We start from the raw sequence: 18,009 nt of genomic DNA on the forward strand, positions 1-18,009 counted from the left end.
TCTAGTATTAGTCATAAATGTAAATTGGTGTTCGTGGAATAAACTTAAATCTGGGATCAGGGATAAGCCTGTAAATGCAGTACCTAGCCTCCTGTCTGCTGTAATGGAGGGGGTGATAGAGGAGCACTGAGCCGTTAAACTACCCTTTGCCCTGCAAGCCACAGAGAAAAACAGCCCTATAAAACACAATCAAAGCCTTAAGCTCGTCCCTTAACACTGACTTGTTGTAGCTGCTCATTTTCTTGAGCCAGTCAACGCCTGTAAAGGAAAATCCCCCAGGATTCCACAGGGACCTACAGCGTTTCGTTCACTACACTGGGAGTTTGTGCCTGTGTCTTAACTGTGGCCTGTTTTACACCAGCGATGGGAGCTGACAGCTTTATGAGGAGACCAATCAAAGCTGCCTCACACAAACCTGTGGCGAGGAGGGGATTCGGGGCTAGAGCGGGCAGGGGGGCATTTTATGGTCAGCAGCACAGTTCTGCACGGGCAGTACCTCTATGCCATCCACAGGCTTGATAATAGTCTAATGTTCCCATTTTGTTTAAAAACGGGCAATTAACTGTTACAAGCAATTCCTTCTTAGACTCTAAACGTACTGCTGTGATTAGTAGTGCCTCCATGGTCTCAGTATGTGTTCTGACTGGTGGAAAATGAAGCATCATTTGAAGGTGGGATGATGTTGAGGATGTTTAGTTCAGTCAGATCAGGACAGGTCCTTGGAAAACACTTCAACCCACACCCTCTATAATGAGCTGCTGTCCTGTTCATGCTCGGTTAGTACTGTGCACCCTGCTATTTCCTGAACCTATTTAACCTGAGAGATGGTAGGAACTGATTACCCCCCCTTTTCATATTCTACATTGCCCCCCCCCCCCCCCCCCCCCATTCCCCTCCTCTAACTCCATCTCTCTCTTTTCTCCAGGACATACTGGACGCTTCATCAAGGCTCTGTTCTGCACCAGTCTTCTCTTCCTGCTAGCCCATGTCTCCTTCCAGATCTGCCTGTACACTCTCCCTGACCTGGACCATGCACTGGGAAACAACTGTGAGTGAATATAGATGTCTTTGACACAGGCCGTTCCATTGCCATGTTTTCAGTCCGCATATCTAAACAATGGCCTGTGCCATACATAAGGGGCTTGTTTAGGTTCAGTCAATCACTTAGACCTCGTGTCAAACTCATCCCGCCGAGGGCCGAGTGTCTGCGGGTTTTCGCTCCTCCCTTGTACTTGAATGATGAATTAAGGCCAGTGATTAGTAAGGAACTCTCCTCACCTGTTTGTCTAGGTCTTAAAAACAAAAAGCCAGCAGTCACTAGGCCCTCCATGGAATGAGTTTGACACCCCTGACTTAGTCGAAAGAAACTCCATGAAATCATAGCCTCCACCTCTGATTTATTTTGACACGTTAAGTCCAGCTCTCTTCACGCTCAGTCTACTGCTCTGTCATTAGCCACCAGCGTGGAATGCTATAAGGGATGCTTGTGAATGCTCCATGCTTACAACCGTCCGACTGTAGAATATGTGGATTTTGTTTTGTGGTCTGTACTTATTTTGGCCAGGCCATATAAATATGTCCTCAAGGAGCTTTAAGAGCTAAAGCAGTATTCATATTATTTGCTTCTCTGTACCATGTGAGTTAGTCCACCATCCTGACTCCAGCTTCAGTCTGTCCATGCCTGGGCTCCTCACAAACCCGTTCAAATACCGACACGGTGGCTGACTCCCAGAGGTACTGGGGGCTCATGGGAACATCTATGGTAGCTGCAGCTGTACGCTATGTTGTAGTTTTTCTGTAGAGTCTTTGCCTTGTATGACATTTCCCGCCCCTAAACAACACTCCGTGGCAGAGACAGAGTGGCCTGGGGAGAGCTGGTAGTCCTAACACTCTCTGTCTTTACAGGTAGTTTGTGGGAGACGCTATCGAGGCATGTCGGTGTATCCAGGTATGTGAGGAATGTTTGGAAACAGCACATTGGGTCTGTGTATCTTGTCACTGAGGATCATGCCTCCCTGAACTGTGTGTAGAGATCATTTAATGTTATCTGCAGAATTCAACCAATTACATCTCTTTTTGTTCTTTCTGTTTGTTCTTTGATCTTATGACTCACTGGTTGTGGTACATGTTATCATTTATGTACCCTCTTTACTGTCTTTGTGTAAGTGTGTGAGAATGTACACGTTGTAGTTCCTCGTTAGGTCTTTGATGACCTTTGACCTCTGCATGTGGCTCTTTCTTCTAGGCTGCCCCTGGATGACCCGTGGGGTGTGGTGCGTCTGCTGACTCCTGACCTGGGGGTGTTTGTGATCTCCCTGGTTACCCTGGTGGTGTGTAACCGGCTGGTCAAGAAGAGAGATGACGTCACTTTCCTGTCCATAGCCTCAGACTCTACACAGGGGGTGAGTGATTATCTACTCTATAGACACAGACTGGGCCTCACCGCTATACTGCTAATAATATGGGACATATGTGGGACATGCACACGCACACACATTTCTCATGCAAGTGCTAGGTAAAATACCCCAGAAACACTTATATCTAGTGCTAAATTTCTCTCCATTTTGGACTGATTTGTTCCGGAACCTATTTGGCCAGATCTGGTATCTTTCGTGTCATGAAAAATAATTGTCACTTTTTGCAATATAAACATTTTAATAAAAGCCATCAAAGTTCATTCGAGTTTCTTATTTGTTCATTCTCCTGCGCCCACAATTTTTTTTGAAAAAGTAGATTAGGAGTTGATTTGGGTTGGGCCGGGCCGGGCCGGGTTTATGGTTTGCGCAACACTGTAACCTATGTTTGAGAACAACGCATGGCTGTGGCTGTGTGAGAAGCGCACCAGTATCTCTCACATAACTAGAATGAGATTCACTTTCTATGATCCCTCTCTGCTCTGATAGGCATGAACCTGCAACTGTCATCTCTCCAGCGTTGCACTTCATGTATTTCCTTATTTAAAAAAAATATATATATATTTCACCTTTTTTTATGCAGGTAGGCTAGTTGAGAACAAGTTCTCATTTACAACTGCGACCTGGCCAAGATAAAGCAAAGCAGTGCGACATAAACAACAACACAGAGTTACACATGGAATAAACAAACATACAGCCAATAATACAATAGAAAAAAGAAAGTCTATATACAGTGTGTGCAAATGGCGTGAGGAGGTAGGCAATAAATAGGCCATAGTAGCGAAGTAATTACAATTTAGCAGATTAACACTGGAGTGATAAATGAGCAGATGATGATGTGCAAGTAGAGATACTGGTGTGCAAAAGAGCAGAAAAGTAAATAAAAACAATATGGGAATGAGGTAGGTAGATTGGGTGGACTATTTACAGATGGACTATGTACAGCTGCAGCGATTGGTTAGCTGCTCAGATAGCTGATGTTTAAAGTTAGTGAGGGAAATATAATTCTCCAGCTTCAGCGATTTTTGCAATTCGTTCCAGTCACTGGCAGCAGAGAACTGGAAGGAAAGGCGGCCAAAGGAGGTGTTGGTTTTGGGGATGACCAGTGAGATATACCTGCTGGAGCGCGTGCTACGGGTGGGTGTTGTTATCGTGACCAGTGAGCTGAGATAAGGCGGAGCTTTACCTAGCATAGATTTATAGATGACCTGGAGCCAGTGGGTCTGGCGATAAATATGTAGCGAGGGCCAGCCGACTAGAGCATACAGGTCGCAATGGTGGGTGGTATAAGGGGCTTTGGTAACAAAACGGATGGCACTGTGATAGACTGCATCCAGTTTGCTGAGTAGAGTATTGGAAGCTATTCTGTAGATGACATCGCCGAAGTCGAGGATCGGTAGGATAGTCAGTTTTACGAGGGTAAGTTTGGCGGCGTGAGTGAAGGAGGCTTTGTTGCAAAATAGAAAGCCGATTCTAGATTTGATTTTGGATTGGAGATGCTTAATATGAGTCTGGAAGGAGAGTTTACAGTCTAGCCAGACACCTAGGTATTTGTAGTTGTCCACATATTCTAGGTCAGAACCATCCACGGTAGTGGTGCTAGTCGGGCGGGCGGGTGCCGGCAGCGAACGGTTGAAAAGCATGCATTTGGTTATACTAGCTTTTAAGAGCAGTTGGAGGCCATGGAAGGAGTGCTATATGGCATTGAAGCTCGTTTGGAGGTTAGTTAACACAGTGTCCAAAGAAGGGCCAGATGTATGCAGAATGGTGTCGTCTGCGTAGAGGTAGATCAGGGAATCACCCGCAACAATCTACAGAGAAAAGAGTCGGCCCGAGAATTGAACCCTGTGGTACCCCCATAGAGACTGCCAGAGGTCCGGACAACAGGCCCTCCGATAGAATCATAGCCACGCGAAGGGTTCTGAAGGAACTACAGCACCCCTGATAAATTGAAATACATTTGACAAAGTTATAGAATTACTGCTGTCTGTTCAGAAATAAATGAAATCATTCAGAATAGCCTACTACACCATGAGAAGGCCTATCATTTAGCCACAGATGATCAAAAACTTCTTTTTAAAAATAGCCTAGCTGTGAATTGTAGTCCAATAACCTAACAAGGAATAGCCTACAGTCGGGAACGCGCGGCAAATATGGCAGTGAAAAAACAGCATGCAGATCAAACAGGCCTTTTGCAATATTTCAAATACAATCGAGGGAAAATACAGGTTGGAAAGCAAATTTCTCCTGCTGAAAAGAGAAGACTCTATGCTGTAGTCTACCAAAATATTTGATCAACTTCCAAATATTGTTTTAGAGAAAGAGATGCTTTTGGCACGACTGCATCAGCCATCACCAGCAAGTGAGCTGCGCATCATTGGATGAGTCAGTGAAACTGGGAACCATTTTAAGGACTATAATTTCCTCCTCGATCTGTCTCCACACCTAGACCTAGGCTATTGATGGATTCAAGACAAGGTCGTTTTTATTTATCTCAGTTTGTCAGTATCAAAGTAGCCTGCCATTTCGATAATTTGTGCAGTATTAAAAAATATTCTGCCAAAGTCTCCAGTCATGTAAAATGACGTAGGATTGCATGAAATGCGTCTATAAAAGTCCCCCAAAAAGGTCCCATGTGTGCAACTTCTGTAAGTGCCTCTACTCTACTGCTCGATGCCACTACGCAAATGTGAGGATTTATTATAAATGTGATTTTTTTTTCATACGTTCCGGTATCTCGTCACACCCCTCTCGCGCTCACTTTTTGGTCCGGCACCTCCCGATTGACAAATTAAGCACTCCTTATATGGTAATACTCCGAGCCATATATAGAGTAGTGGTAATGGTCTTGCGCTGCGAATCAGTGAGTCACATATAATAGGCAGTGTCCCTGGCTTCCACCATTCAGGAAATGGAAGTGGTTGACTCATTGCTGCATGGGCTGCTATATATAATGGAACTTTAGAACGGTACATTCTAATGGAACGTTATGGCACCCAATGTCTTGTCTCTGATTAAAGAGGAGGGTTCTGGCTGAGGTCAGTGCTGGAATGAATGTCTGAGCTGGGCTGGCCATGTCCGCGCTTGCCTCAAGCCCTTCCACACTGTTCATATTCATTTCATGTTTTGTGCACAACCGTTTCTTATATTAAATAATTCTTTAATAACAATCATATTTGTGTATAATTACTTCCCTTTAATCATATTCCAAAATTGCAGAATATATAGGACATCACATTCAGAATATTCACAGAAGACGCACAACGGTATGCTGATAGCACTGTTGTGCAATCACTGCTGGTAAGAGAGAGATTATTATTCTCTGTATCTTGTGGTGAAACAGTGTTGTGGTATGCTACAGTAGTTTAGTGTTACTGCTCTCTGGTGTGTTGGTATTTGTTGTGGTGTTACTGGGGCAGAGAGAGACACAGGGAGGTAATGGGGAGGTTCCCTCAGACCTGGTGCTGGTGACAGAGGTAGCTATTGTTCCACCAGCTGAGTTGGTTTCCTGCTCTGCTCCACAGTGTGGGAGGCTAGCCCATCCTCAGCCTGCCTGGGAAAGAGAGGTGCTCCCCAAACGTAATGCTGCCTCCAACCCATGGGCCTCTCTCTCTCTCTCTCTCTCTCTCTCTCTCTCTCTCTCTCTCTCTCACACACACACACACACACACACACACACACACACACACACACACACACACACACACACACACACACACACACACACACACACACACACACACACACACACACACACAGAGGTTTCACCAGCCAAGCTTTTCTCCTCCCTTTTCTTTGTCGCCGACAGTCTCGGCTGCTCTTCACTCTCCAGACTACGTTCTACTTTCAATCTCATTTTTTTTCTCTCCCTCTTTTCATTCTTTCTGTTGCCTTGTGCCATCCGAACACACTCCCTGTACAGCTGCCCAGAGCAACAGTTTTCTACTCCTGTCGTAGCCAGGGCAACCATCCAAACAAACACAGCCTGCCCCAATCTGTGTCAGAAAATGAAAAAAAGGGCCATGACTCGATCAATGATCAAACACAACCAAACTGCTGTTGAGCCTCTTGTCCACTCTCTATTACATAGCTACAATTGGCAACAAACAAAAAAATCTACAATTTCTCTTCAAGTTTTGTTCTTCATTGGGAGAACAGTCTGTTCTCCTGTCTTTCCTCTCTCTGTTAAATCTGTATATCAGTCAGAATGTTTCTGCATACTGTGTTCTTTGCTTCAGAAGTGCTGTGCTGATTGAGGGAGCTGTAACGCTCGTCCTCCTCCTCGTCTGAGGATGAGCAAGGATCGGACCAATATGCAGCGTAGTTTAAAGACATAACCACGTTTATTTAAACGAAGACGAAAAACACTTGAACAAACTACAAAATAACAAACGACGTGAACAGACCTAAACTTGAGAACAAAACACATGAACGCACGAACAGGACGGAACAGACGAACGAACGAAACGAAACAGTCCCGTGTGGTACAAACACTGACACAGGAACAATCACCCCACAAACAAACAGTGAGAACAGCCTACCTTAATATGGTTCTCAATCAGAGGAAACGTAAAACACCTGCCCCTGATTGAGAACCATATCAGGCTAATTAACAATGAACCCAACATAGAAACACATAACATAGAATGCCCACCCAGCTCACGTCCTGACCAACTAAACAAGACTTAACAAAGGAAATAAGGTCAGGAACGTGACAGGAGCACTCTGAAGATTGATTGCCATGTGTTGACTGGGTGACAGGGGTTGCCCCTCTGCTCCGCTCAGACAATACATCGTTCAGACGGACGACCACTAGGGCTGAGCCCGGCCATTGGGTGCACTGCAGTTCTCCCTGACTGTGCAGTACACTCAACACCAATTGAGCAGCGCTCTCTTCTGCCACGCTCCCACTTTCAGACCTGCACACACATCAAAAACAACATTCTCACAACATCTCTGTGGTGTTGCTGTAACGTTCCGACCGCAACGTTCTGCGTCTGTTCCTGTGTTTGGGAATGAGCGGCTGCCTCCAGCCAGAGAGGCTGGGACAATGGTCTTTGATGTGGATGGGACTCAGGGACTGGTGGTGCTCAGCTGGGGAAACTGGAGACTGTGTTTGTGAAGTAGGCAGTTTAGGCACATCCTTTAACACATACAGTATACCTCACCCCACCCTCTCATCACACTGCATTCACTTTCCCTCTGGCTCACATGGTTTCACTCAGAACTACATCTAAGGGAGGACAGGGGAGCCAGCAGTGGTTTGTCAATAACATAAACGTTCCTGTCTTATTTTGTAGAGGAGGATTAGTCTTCATGAAAACCCCAAGCATACTCCATGTGCAGCTCCAGAAACAGAATCACATTTGGTTGTGCACGTGGCTAACCCTTGACCCTGTCCCCCCTGTTGATCCAGGGTGTATGGGAGGGATGTTGTGTGGGTGACAGGTTGTGCATGTGTATGAGGGATGGTGTCGTTAAGGGATGATGTACTATATGTGTGAGGAATTACCACCCCTCTTAGCGGGATTCCTCAGTGATGAGACTCCCGTGGTCAGCGGTTGACTTCACACGCTGGGGGTGTCAACGACTCCCCTGGAACAGGTCACACTGAGAGGATGCTAGAGTTATGAAGGCCAAGCAGTAATCAGAGCAGCAGTTAGGACCGCAGAGGAGCCACTGGACAGTCAGGAGAAGAGAGGGGACGTGATGGAGGGAAATAGGGAGGGGTGTGAGGGAAAGAGAGGGGGAGTATAACAGATGGAGAGGGTGTATTAGGGAGATGGAGAGAGAGAGATAGGTATGGGAGTGCTGGCGGCAGGAGAGTGATGTTGATGATGATCTCTTGGGAGGAATCCTAGATGAAGGAAGTCCTCATTAGAAGGTTAGAGAGGCGTCTGAAAGAAGCGAATTGTTAGTGAGAGGCAAGCATCTGTCTAGAGATACTTCTGGTCATAGGATGAGATAGGAAAAACGGTATTAATGAAACATGAGGGAGAGTGGGGAGAGAGAGGCCTACTTTCCTTGTGTCTGTCTTTTGATCATTCTACAACTGAGCAGTCAGCAGCACACAGACTAACCCGAACGCTCTAGGTTAAACAGAAGACTACAGGGACTCCAGGTAGTTGGAATCCCACACACACAGACACACACACCACACACTCTGCCTCTTATACAGTATTTCATCATCGAGAATAATGTTGCTGATGCTTAAGATAATGCATTTTTGGTAATGGAAAGTTGTAGATAGCTATCTAGTGTACTATCTAGAACCTTAAAGGGTTTTTCAGCTGTCCCCATAGGAGAACCCTTAGTAGAACCCTTTTGGGTTCCATGTAAAACCCTTTCCAAAAATGGTTCTACCTGGAACCAAAAATGCTTCTCCTATGGGTACAGCCGAATAAACCTTTTTTCTAAGAGTGTATGGGCACACTGGGTAACTGGTCGTTGAGATGTGTTTTGGTGCAGGTGTTTGTCAGGGAGATTCCCCTTTCCTCTATTCCACACATCAATAGTTATCTTCCTCTTGCCAGACTCAAACAGACACATTAAACAGCATTATAAACTCTCTCCTACTGCCTGTTATTCTATTCGGGAGTGTAACGGAGTGAGACAGCTGGTGGCTGGTTGTGTCATGCCAGCCAAGTTAACCAGTGAGAACTTTAGATGGCAGCATTTCATGAAACCAAACACAACAAACCAGCCCAGAGTCTAAGGGGGATAATTAAAAACCGTACATTTAATTCATTCATAGAAAGAAAGAAAATCAGGTTATGAAGCATTTTTTTATATATATATATGCTACCGGTCCAAAGTTTTAGAACACCTACTCATTCAAGGGTTTTCTCTTTATTTTTACTATTTTCTACATTGTAGAATAATAGTGAAGACATCTAAACTATGAAATAACACATTTGGAATCATGTAGTAACCAAAAAAAGTGTTAAACAAATCAAAATATATTTTATTTTTGAGATTCTTCAAATAGCCACCTTTCGCCTTGATGACAGCTTTGCACACTCTTGGCATTCTCTCAACCAGCTTCACCTGGAATGCTTTTCCAACAGTCTTGAAGGAGTTCCCACATATGCTGAGCACTTGGTGGCTCCTTTTCCTTCACTCTGCAGTCCGACTCCTCCCAAACCATCTCAATTTGGTTGAGGTTGGAGGATTGCGGAGGCCAGGTCATCTGATGCAGCACGCCATCACTCTCCTTCTTAGTAAAATAACCCTTACACAGCCTGGAGGTGTGTTGGGTCATTGTCTTGTTAAAAAACAAATGATAGTCCCACTAAGCCCAAACCAGATGGGATGGGGTATCGCTGCAGAATGCTGTGGTAGCCATGCTGGTTAAGTGTGCCTTGAATTCTAAATAAATCACAGAGAGTGTCACCAGTAAATCACCCCCACATCATAACACCTCCTCCTCCATGCTTTACGGTGGGAAATACACATGCGAGATCATCCGTTCACCCACACCGCGTCTCACAAAGACACGGTAGGTGGAACCAAAAATCTCCAATTTGGACAAATTTCCACCGGTCTAATGTCCTTGCTCATGTTTCTTGGCCCAGAGCAAGCCTCTTCTTATTGGTGTTCTTTAGTAGTGGTTTCTTTGCAGCAAATCGACCATGAAGGCCTGATTCACGCAGTCTCCTCTGAACAGTTGATGTTGAGATGTGTCTATTACTTGAACTCTGTGAAGCATTTATTTGGGCTGCAATTTCTGAGGCTGGTAACTCTAATGAACTTACTCTCTGCAGCAGAGGTAACTCTGGGTCGTCCTTTCCTGTGGAGGTCCTTATGAGAGCCAGTTTCATCATAGCGCTTGATGGTTTTTGCGACTGTACTTGTAGAAACTTTCAAAAGTTTTTGAAATGTTTCGTATTGACTGACCTTCATGTCTTAAAGTAATGATGGACTGTCGTTTCTCTTTGCTTATTTTAGCTTCTCTTGCCATATTATGGACTTGGTCTTTTACCAAATAGGGCTATCTTCTGTATACCCCCCCTACCTGGTCACAACACAACTGATTAGCTCAAACGAATTAAGAAAGAAAGAAATAACACAAATGAACTTTTAAGAAGGCACACTTGTTAATTGAAATGCATTTCAGGTGACTACCTCATGAAGCTGGTTGAGAGAATGCCAAGAGTGTGCAAAGCTGTCATCAAGGCGAAAGGTGGCTATTTGAAGAATCTCAAAAATAAAATATATTTTGATTTGTTTAACACTTTTTTTGGTTACTACATGATTCCAAATGTGTTATTTCATAGTTTAGATGTCTTCACTATTATTCTACAATGTAGAAAATAGTAAAAATAAAGAAAAACCCTTGAATGAGTAGGTGTTCTAAAACTTTTGTTCGGTAACAGAGCCTGGACTCGAACCAGGTTCTCTAGTGTCACAGCTAGCACTGCGATGCAATGCCTTAGACCACTGCACCACTCGGGAGGCCGGAAAAATCTTTTACATTTATCTTTTCAAGTGTCACGCTAACCTTTTTATAGTGTCACGTTACCCCAACCTCTTGTGACCTATGAAATAAATCCTGGTGTCCTGAACCGTAGTCAATGACACAGAATCTTATGGAGCAGATAGGTACCATGTTTGAGACTCTTCCCTCTGGTTGGTTGGTTAGTTGGTTGGTTGGTTGGTGGGTTTTTGTATTGCATCTGTTCATGACCCTCATGATAATCAATGTCACACATGTACTTAGAGTACACTACACACACAAATACACTCTTACACATCAAGGTTAGGAGCAGTGGACAGACAGGATGCAAGGCCCAGTGTATTTACGAGGGGAAACACAGTGGAATTAGTTACATGCGCAACAGGACATGACTACTCAGGCCAAGGGATGACCAGGGTGACAATGTGGCAACAGATGCCACCTATTGGTGGCACGTTAATGTGCTGTGACAGATGAGATGCTTGGTATATTTGTAAAGCTATAAGTTATAAAACCCTATCACAGTATTAGCCCACCCAGGCCCGGTGTTTGTGTTATCCCCCTGTGGCTGGGGTGCTGAGCAGGGAGGGATTTGAATGATACTGTGACCTCAGTATCATGTGACTAATGTCCCGGTTACATCTGGCCCTCTGACACACTCCTGTCAGTGATGCAAATACATTTACCACATCATTCACAGTGTCAGAGGGAAATGACTGCTATGAGTGCTGCAGCACCCTTAGGGCGTGCTCTTAGCAGTTTGTGGAATGAACTATGAATGCACCCCCAAACACACAAATGCGGTCCCCCTCTCGTTCTCTCACGTTGGTACAGTGTGCCAACCTAACACCTGTGATTGACAGGTGGTTTCCTCCACACCCCATCAGATCTTGGTCCCTCCTGATAACCTGGGGTTAGAGTGACAGGATGGCCACTCTGTTATGCTCAGGGCTGTGTCGTCTCATTTGTGTACTCATCCTCTCAGTGGGAACATTCTCCGTCATGGTAGCAGCCGCCGGTCCAGGCCAAGATGCCTCCGGCCCGCTACTGAGAAAAGTGACATGCACTGCCAAAAAGAAGAAAAGACAGACAGTACATGAGTCACCATGGTAACAACACAGAACCTGGTAAACAGTCTCACTGGTTAGTTTTATAAGACCTCTCATGACACACCTGATTTCTACAGAATCGTCACAAAGGTCACATCATCGTTGTGTTTTAGAGGGGTTTGCTTGGCAGGTCTCTACATAAAATTATATGTTGTTAAATTGGAAACACTTTTATTGAGTATTGTACCATAAAAGCATAACATTGTTATGCCTGGACAGGCATATTAAGTTTGTAACTGAGCTCTAAGTTGAGAGCATGTTTTATCTCAGATCCAACACTCCCTATGCGCTCCCTATGTTATCATTTCTGTAATTCGTGTTTATTATCTTATCCGTGGTGCCAGTTTCTGTGCAAGTCTTTTTCCTAAGCTGGAACAGTGTATGTTTTCCCTGGCCACTCTGGGACTCTAGTGTGTACAGGATTGTAATGAACATAGGGCCCCAGTCAGAAAGTGATCTCTATGAGTGTGTAATGTGCCATGTCAGTTTTACCTTTTACAATGTTGACCTACTGTATGCACGTAACTATAGATGACAAGAATAGTATTGCATATCTATGTCTGATGGTTATGCTTTGTGCCAGGTTCTTGTCATGGAAGTTAAGTGCTCTTGATAACGGGATACAGATAGCGTTGGATCTGAGATTTACCGCACTGTTGACATTACACTTTATTGAAGTATTTGTTCTCTTACGTATTATTGTTCAATTGCTGCTGGCCTTGTGCTATAGGGCTCCCTTGCAAAAGAGACCTTGGTCTCAATGGGACTGTCTGCCTAAATAAAGGTTAAATTAAAAAATTCTGAATTCCATTTACGAATATCTGTTTACTTTTGGCTCATGCTTTGGTTCTTTCCAGACCGAGGATGAGTCAGAGACAAAGGAGGGTGAAGAGGAGGAAGAGGAAGGAGATGAGGAAGGCATGTCGTCTCCCAGTGACCCCGTGGTTTCTGCAGCAACTCGTGCCAAGCAGCTGGCGGCCCGGCTCCGAGCCGCAGCCCAGAAGGTCCTGAGGGACCTGGGCCGGATCCTGGCCATCACCCTGCTGGCCCTGGCTGGTGAGAACTGGAGGGAGGAGAGGGTAGAGTGGAGTGCAGTCACGGGAATAACCCCTGTATTGCTGCTTAATTATAAAAGGAAATTAATATACTGGTAATAATTGATTTATATGTGAAATAAATGTTTAATAATTTTTCTTTAAACTAATCACTATTTTGTTCTATAAAATGGAGGCATTAAAGCAGGGATGGGCAACTTTGATGGAGGTGGGGGCCACAAAAAATCTGAACTCCTCATGACGGTCTGCAGTTGTAGAGAGAATATATTTTTTGTTTTAGAGTTCATTTCGTGCAATTCTACACATTTTGCCATGGGACTGAAAAGAAAATGAGCTGTTTTCAGCTAGTTTCCTGCAATTATACACATTTTCACATAGGGTGGAGAGAAATATTTGCAGTTTTTAATATGATATCTGAGTGAGACTGACTAACAAAACGAATGCCCCCCCCCCAGGCTCTAATTCGACCTTGATTACTACATGTTTAGTTAGCTGGCCACTCGACTAACTTACCATTCTAAAACATTTTTGCTGATATGGGCTAATTGAGTTACTATCAGTGACTGACATAACAAGCTATAAACTGTTGATGCACAACCACATTTCTAAATTGCACCTTTTGTATTCTACCTCGCAACAGTAAGTTGAGACCCTGACTGAATTCCCCCAAAAATGTAATGTATTTTAATTTTGGTGGGAAATGTATCAGAGGGCCTTCAAAAGGGGGGCAGCCCAATGGCCGGCAGTTACCCATCCCTGCATTAAAGTATGGGTGTCACGTTCCTGACCTGTTTTCTGTTGTTTTGTATGTGTTTAGTTGGTCAGGGCGTGAGTTGGGGTGGGTAGTCTATGTTATGTGTTTTCTATGTTGGGTTAATGTGTGGCCTGGTATGGTTCTCAATTAGAGGCAGGTGTGTGTCGTTTCCTCTGATTGAGAGCCATATTAAGGTAGGTTGTTCTCACTGTTTGTTTGTGGGTGATTGTTCCTGTGTCAGTGTATACCACATGGGACTGTTTCGTTTGTTCGTTCGTTTTAGGTAGTCTGTTCCTGTTCGTGCGTTCTTCGTCTATATGTAAGTTCGTTTGTTTCAGGTCTGTTGCCTTCGTTTATTGTTTTGTAGTTTGTTCTAGTGTTTTGTCAGTGTTTTCGTCTTTCATTCAATAAATTAGTATGTATTCCTCACCTGCTGCGCCTTGGTCCGTTCATGCACCACAAGACGAACGTGACAGAATCACCCACCAACAAAGGATCAAGCAGCGGTGTAACGGGAGAGAGAGACAGCGCACGAAGGAGGAATGGACATGGGAGGATGTTTTGGACGGCAAGGGTTGCTACACATGGGAGGAGATCCTGGCTGGAAAGGATCGCCTCCCATGGGAACAGCTGGAGGCAGCTCGGAGAGCGGAGGGAACCGGAGAGAGGAACCGGCGTTATGAGGGGACGCGTCTAGCACGGAAGCCCGAGAGGCTCACCCAAAAATGTCTTGGGGGGGGGGGCTAAAGGGTAGTGTGGCGAGGGCAGGTAGGAAACCTGCGCCCACTTCCCATGCTTACCGTGGAGAGCGAGAGTACGGGCAGACACCGTGTTACGCAGTAGAGCGCATGGTGTCTCCTGTACGTGTTCATAGCCCGGTGCGGGTTATTCCACCTCCCCGCACTAGCCGGGCTAGATTGAGCATTGAGCCAAGTGCCATGAAGCCGGCTCTACATATCTGGCCTCCAGTACGTCTCCTCGGGCCGGTGTACATGGCACCAGCCTTACGCATGGTGTCCCCGGTTCGCCAACACAGCCCAGTGCGGGTTATTCCACCTCCCCGCACTGGACGGGCTACGGGGAGCATTCAACCAGGTAAGGTTGGGCAGGCTCAGTGCTCAAGGGAGCCAGTACGCCTGCACGGTCCGGTATATCCGGCGCCACCTTCCCGCCCCAGCCCAGTACCACCAGTGCCTACACCACGCACCAGGCTTCCAGTGCGTCTCCAGAGCCCTGTTCCTCCTCCACGCACTCTCCCTGTGGTGCGTGTCTCCAGCCCAGTACCACCAGTTCCGGCACCACGCACCAAGCCTTCTGTGCGTCTCCAGAGCCCTGTACGCACTGTTCCTTCTCCCCGCACTCGCCCTGAGGTGCGTGCCCTCAGCCCGGTACCTCCAGTTCCGGTACCACGCACCAGGCCTATAGTGCGCCTCGAGAGTCCAGTGTGCCCAGTTCCTGCTCCCCGCACTCGCCCTGAGGTGCGTGCCCTCAGCCCGGTACCTCCAGTTCCGGTACCACGCACCAGGCCTATAGTGCGCATCGAGAGTCCAGTGTGCCCTGTTCCTGCTCCCCGCACTCGCCCTGAGGTGCGTGTCTCCAGTCCGGTACCACCAGTTCCGGCACCACGCACCAGGCCTACTGTGCGCCTCAGCAGGTCAGAGTCGGCCGTCTGCCCAACGCCGCCTGTACTGCTCGTCTGCCCAGCGCCGTCTGAGCCATCCGTCTGCCCAGCGCCGTCTGAGCCATCCGTCTGCCCAGCGCCGTCTGAGCCATCCGTCTGCCCAGCGCCGTCTGAGCCATCTGTCTGCCCAGCGCCGTCTGAGCCATCTGTCTGCCCAGCGCCGTCTGAGCCATCTGTCTGCCCAGCGCCATCTGAGCCGCCCGTCTGTCCCGAGCCATTAGAGCCGTCCGTCAGTCAGGAGCCGCTAGAGCCGTCCGTCAGTCAGGAGCTGCCAGAGCCGTCCGTCAGTCAGGAGCTGCCAGAGCCGCCAGCCAGTCAGGAGCTGCCAGAGCCGCCAGCCAGTCAGGAGCTGCCAGAGCCGCCAGCCAGTCAGGAGCTGCCAGAGCCGCCAGCCAATCATGAGCTGCCCTCCAGTCATGAGCTGCCCTCCAGTCATGAGCTGCCCTCCAGTCATGAGCTGCCCTCCAGTCATGAGCTGCCTTCCAGTCATGAGCTGCCTTCCAGTCATGAGCTGCCCTACAGTCATGAGCTGCCCTACAGTCATGAGCTGCCCTACAGTCATGAGCTGCCCTACAGTCATGAGCTGCCCTACAGTCCGGAGCTGCCACCCAGTCCGGAGCTGCCACCCAGTCCGGAGCTGCCACCCAGTCCGGAGCTGCCACCCAGTCCGGAGCTGCCACCCAGTCCGGAGCTGCCACTCAGTCCGGAGCTGCCACTCAGTCCGGAGCTGCAACTCAGTCCGGAGCTGCCACTCAGTCCGGAGCTGCCAGTAGTCCGGAGTTGTCCCTCTGTCCTAAGTTGTCTCTCTGTCCTGAGCTACCTCTTTGTCCTGAGCTACCTCTTTGTCCTGAGCTACCTCTTTGTCCTGAGCTACCTCTTTGTCCTGAGCTACCTCTCTGTCCTGAGTTGTCTCCTCTATCTAGGAGGGGCTTTGGTGAAGGTTCCTGGACCATGGTCGGGGGCGAGGGTCGCCACTCAAGGGACGCTAAGGAGGGGGACAAAGACAGTGGTGGAGTGGTGTCCTCGTCCACCGCCGGAGCCGCCACCGCGGACAGATGCCCACCCAGACCCTCCCCTTGAGTTTTAAGGGTGCGCCCGGAGTTCGCACCTTGAGGGGGGGGTTCTGTCACGTTCCTGACCTGTTTTCTGTTGTTTTGTATGTGTTTAGTTGGTCAGGGCGTGAGTTGGGGTGGGTAGTCTATGTTATGTGTTTTCTATGTTGGGTTAATGTGTGGCCTGGTATGGTTCTCAATTAGAGGCAGGTGTGTGTCGTTTCCTCTGATTGAGAGCCATATTAAGGTAGGTTGTTCTCACTGTTTGTTTGTGGGTGATTGTTCCTGTGTCAGTGTATACCACATGGGACTGTTTCGTTTGTTCGTTCGTTTTAGGTAGTCTGTTCCTGTTCGTGCGTTCTTCGTCTATATGTAAGTTCGTTTGTTTCAGGTCTGTTGCCTTCGTTTATTGTTTTGTAGTTTGTTCTAGTGTTTTGTCAGTGTTTTCGTCTTTCATTCAATAAATTAGTATGTATTCCTCACCTGCTGCGCCTTGGTCCGTTCATGCACCACAAGACGAACGTTACAATGGGGGAACTGCTTTAAGATATCCATGTATGGTTTGTTGTATATGAGAGACGATGTGCAGTATTGTTGTGTTGATAAAGTCCCTCGCCTGTATCTCTGTTCCCCAGGCATCACGTTACCCTCGGCCTTCTCTGCAATCTACTTCCTGCTTTTCATTGGCGTGTGCACGTGGTGGGCCTGCCACTTTCCCATCAGCCACCTAGGCTTCAACGTGCTGTGTGTGATGGTGGGCTTTTTCACGGCGGGCCACCTGGTGTGTCTCTACCTGTACCAGTGCCCCATTGCCCAGGGCATCTTCCCCCCTGCCAGCCTGTGGGCCAGGTCAGTGCCCCACCCCACCTCTACCCAAATAAGTCATTCTATTCCATTTTAGTCATTGTTTTTCATGTCTCTAGTACCTACCCAGCTTTACTTCTCACAGGGACTGGCAGCAGCCATAGCGATGCTCCTGTTTGGCACTAGCTCAAGATTGTGATTCAAACATATTGATTCAGAAGTGATTTGTACGCAATGACTCCTTGGCTCACAAGGTTCTGATAACCTTAAACATATCATCTTTTTGGGGTTGTGATCTTTTTGAGACATTTGCAGACTGCACTATTACCTAACAGCAGATGAATGGAAATGAGACAGTTCTCAGTTTTGTGTCATAGTTCTAAGTATCAATGGAGGGAAGGAGGGGGAAGAAGAGGAATGCAGTGAAATGAGAGGGGAGGAGTGGAGGAAGAGTGTGAAAGCTATGTGAAGAAATACTGGCAAGTTGTTTTTGGAATATTACAAAATGGGGTGGGTGTGATGAAGCCGTCCTGTAGCATTCTATCTCGGTGCCTGGGGATTTTGGCATAGGATGCTAAAGAGAGATAGAGAGGGAGAGATATGTACTGCTGTTATCAAGGCCTCCCAGGTGGAAACACCTGTGATCTTTCTTTCTATCTCTCCTTCTCTATCTTCACCTCTCTAC

The 18,009-nt window shown here is 46.9% G+C and overlaps 1 protein-coding gene across 1 annotated transcript in view; it reads left to right on the forward strand.

The window, feature by feature from the left end:
• The window catches only part of LOC120025055 (piezo-type mechanosensitive ion channel component 1-like), a 78,914-nt gene that overhangs the window by 37,242 nt on the left and 23,663 nt on the right, over nucleotides 1-18,009 (forward strand). The window contains exons 3-7 of the mRNA XM_038969493.1: nucleotides 926-1,048; nucleotides 1,665-1,734; nucleotides 2,246-2,402; nucleotides 12,836-13,034; nucleotides 17,156-17,369. Of these exons, the coding sequence (XP_038825421.1) occupies nucleotides 926-1,048; nucleotides 1,665-1,734; nucleotides 2,246-2,402; nucleotides 12,836-13,034; nucleotides 17,156-17,369 (763 nt within the window). The remainder of the gene's footprint in view (nucleotides 1-925; nucleotides 1,049-1,664; nucleotides 1,735-2,245; nucleotides 2,403-12,835; nucleotides 13,035-17,155; nucleotides 17,370-18,009) is intronic.

The sequence above is a fragment of the Salvelinus namaycush genome, chromosome 30 (assembly GCF_016432855.1).
Source record: "Salvelinus namaycush isolate Seneca chromosome 30, SaNama_1.0, whole genome shotgun sequence".
Taxonomy (NCBI): Eukaryota; Metazoa; Chordata; class Actinopteri; order Salmoniformes; family Salmonidae; genus Salvelinus; species Salvelinus namaycush.